The sequence below is a fragment of the Ambystoma mexicanum genome, chromosome 2p, assembly GCF_040938575.1.
Source record: "Ambystoma mexicanum isolate Mex_15411 chromosome 2p, UKY_AmexF1_1, whole genome shotgun sequence".
Lineage (NCBI taxonomy): Eukaryota > Metazoa > Chordata > Amphibia > Caudata > Ambystomatidae > Ambystoma > Ambystoma mexicanum.
This window is the reverse complement of record NC_090923.1, coordinates 898,885,807-898,888,412: the sequence shown is the minus strand read 5'-3', so window position 1 is coordinate 898,888,412 and position 2,606 is coordinate 898,885,807. Positions and strand designations below refer to the sequence as shown.

The 2,606-nt window shown below is 41.9% G+C and overlaps 1 protein-coding gene across 1 annotated transcript; it reads left to right on the top strand.

Moving 5' to 3' along the window:
* The first annotated feature begins 239 nt into the window (after window positions 1-239).
* Window positions 240-1,178, top strand: LOC138567816 (olfactory receptor 6B1-like). Its single transcript, XM_069646308.1, has one exon. The coding sequence runs from the start codon at window positions 240-242 to the stop codon at window positions 1,176-1,178; it is 939 nt and encodes a 312-aa protein (XP_069502409.1).
* Window positions 1,179-2,606: the final 1,428 nt, after the last annotated feature.

Here is a 2,606-nt window from a genome sequence, read left to right as displayed (position 1 = left end):
GACCAAGGTTTTCATAAAATAAACACTGCTCACTTTCATTCATTTCACATCATGCTTGTTTGTTTCCGTTACTTTTATTTAAAAAAAAATAGATAAAACAGAATCTCTACAGTGCTGTTTGTCTTGTTGATTATGTATGCGCGCCCTGAGGCCTACAGGAATGTGGCGCATTGTTATGAGAATTCCTTATAAATATATATACTCTGCCATTGTTTTATTGCCAGAAGCACATCATAGGAATGGACGTGGACAACCAAACCGGCCCAGCAGGATTCCTTCTCTTGGGGTTCCCTGCCACACGAGAAGTCGAACTGATTCTCTTTGTGCTCTTTCTCTTCATCTACCTGCTGACCATCATTGAAAACATCGCCATCATGGCGGTCATCAGAGTGGATGGAAAACTCCAAAAGCCCATGTACTTCTTCCTGAGCCACCTGGCCTTTCTGGAGATGTGGTACGTCACTGTCACTGTCCCAAAGCTTCTTGACATCTTCCTAATGGAGAACAAAGGCATTTCCCTCACCGGATGTATGGCCCAGTTGTTCTTCTTCATGTTCCTGTTTTGCACCGAGTGCGTCCTCTTGGCATCCATGGGTTTGGACCGGTTGGTGGCAATCTGCAAGCCGCTCCATTACAGCGCTATCATGAGCGAGAAGCTCTGTCTCCAGATGGCTGCTGGATCTTGGATTAGTGGCTTCCTAATCTCTGTGGTGAAGTTCTACTACATTTCGAGACTGACTTTCTGTGGCTTGAATGTCATCAACCATTTTTACTGTGACATCTCCCCTTTGTTAAATTTATCTTGCACAGATATGTCAGTGGCAGAGATGGTCGATTTCGTCCTTGCTCTATTTATTCTGCTGGTCCCACTATTTGTCACTATTGTGTCTTACGCTTGCATCTTGATCGCTATACTGCGAATGCCTACTGCCACTGGCCGCCAAAAAGCCTTCTCGACCTGTGCCTCACACCTCACGGTGGTTGTGATATTTTATGGCACCACCATATTTATATACGCTCGTCCACGGAGAATTGACTCGCTCAACTCGAACAAGCTGGTGTCCATTGTGTACACTGTGCTCACGCCCCTGCTGAACCCAATGATCTACACTCTCAGGAACAAGGAAGTAAAAGGAGCCCTTTGGAGACTGGTGCGCCACAACCAAGCTCACGCCTAAAGCGCAGATACTGAGAGGGTACACTGAGAGGGTACACATTTTAGCTGCATCAAATAAACAGAAATACACTCATGGCCACCAAAGTTTGACAACTAAACAGTCGTGGAAGAAATTCTTTTAAAAATCATAAAAAATGTGTTCATGTATTTTGAAAAGGCTATCAACCGCAACAACCTGATAGCACGTTTTACTCCCAACCTTTTTGTGCAAACTCATTACGTAATTTTCACGCAGTATTAGAAGCATTCAGCCTTGGTACAGAGAGTTACTTGAAGTTGGGCACATAATACTCTTGATCATTTGACGTAACCTATCCAATAAAGAGGAAGGTTCTGAGCGATTGCATGATGGGGACCAGTGCAAATAGGCTTCTCAAATGGAGGGGGCAGAATCAACACCAGTGCAGACATGTCTATCTAAAATGGCTGCCTCCAATTCTTTTTTATTTACAGGAGCTGCATAAAAGAGGGCAGACAGAATGAAGGGCTGTGGAGCAAGTGTATGGTGTAAATCTTTTGTTAAGTTACTGGGCAGTAACTAGTGCTGACAAAGCACCTGTAAGTAGGGTAGTCTGTGTTTTATTCTGATCATTAAAAATAGTGCTCTGGTTAGCTTTTTCAGGGAGGATGTCATACAGTTCCAAGCCTACAAATTTGGAAGTCATTCTATTTTTGGAAATCAAAACATATCCATGTTTAAAATGTTGGGAGTTAATGACTTCCGTAACAAGGAAGTGGAGGTAAATGACCTAAAGGATTTTGTCTGGGTTGGAATTACCGAGGCGTCTGGATGGACCTTGCCTGAATATCTCACATGTGTTTGCTTTGAGCAGGTATACATTTTCGATTTTCATAATTCGTTCTCAAGTGTACATGATACATTTTTGACAGTCTTTAATTGGTTCATAAAAATGAAGCATTTATTCTTTAGACATAGGGATTCTTATGGTGTCCAATGCATTTCGTTCTGGTTAGACCATCTTCAGGGACCAATTTCTACAAAAGATAACCACACGCATTTTGTAAGTGGTTAAGGATATTGATTTCATATCACATTGGAGTATATTATGCATACGTTGTTGCTACCTGCCTGTGGTTCTATCTCTCCCATATATGCTTCATATACTTATATTATTTCTGGCACTGCTGGGCTATTCTCAGGTGTATTGCCAAGACCTCTTTGAATCTTGGGTAACCTAAAATGTAAAGCATATACTTTGCTGCTTGTTCTTCTGTTCATGAGTTCTAAAAGGGAGTGATTTGTTTGTCATATCGTGTGTTCATAAGGTGTGCTCCCACTTCAGTTGCCTCTTCCTGTTGTCCTGTGGGTAGACCTGATAAAGAAGGACCAGTAAATATTTTGGCCAAATGTTATGCTGGTCTATTTCTAGTTTCTGCTGGATAAATAATATACTCTAGTAGTGGTGTC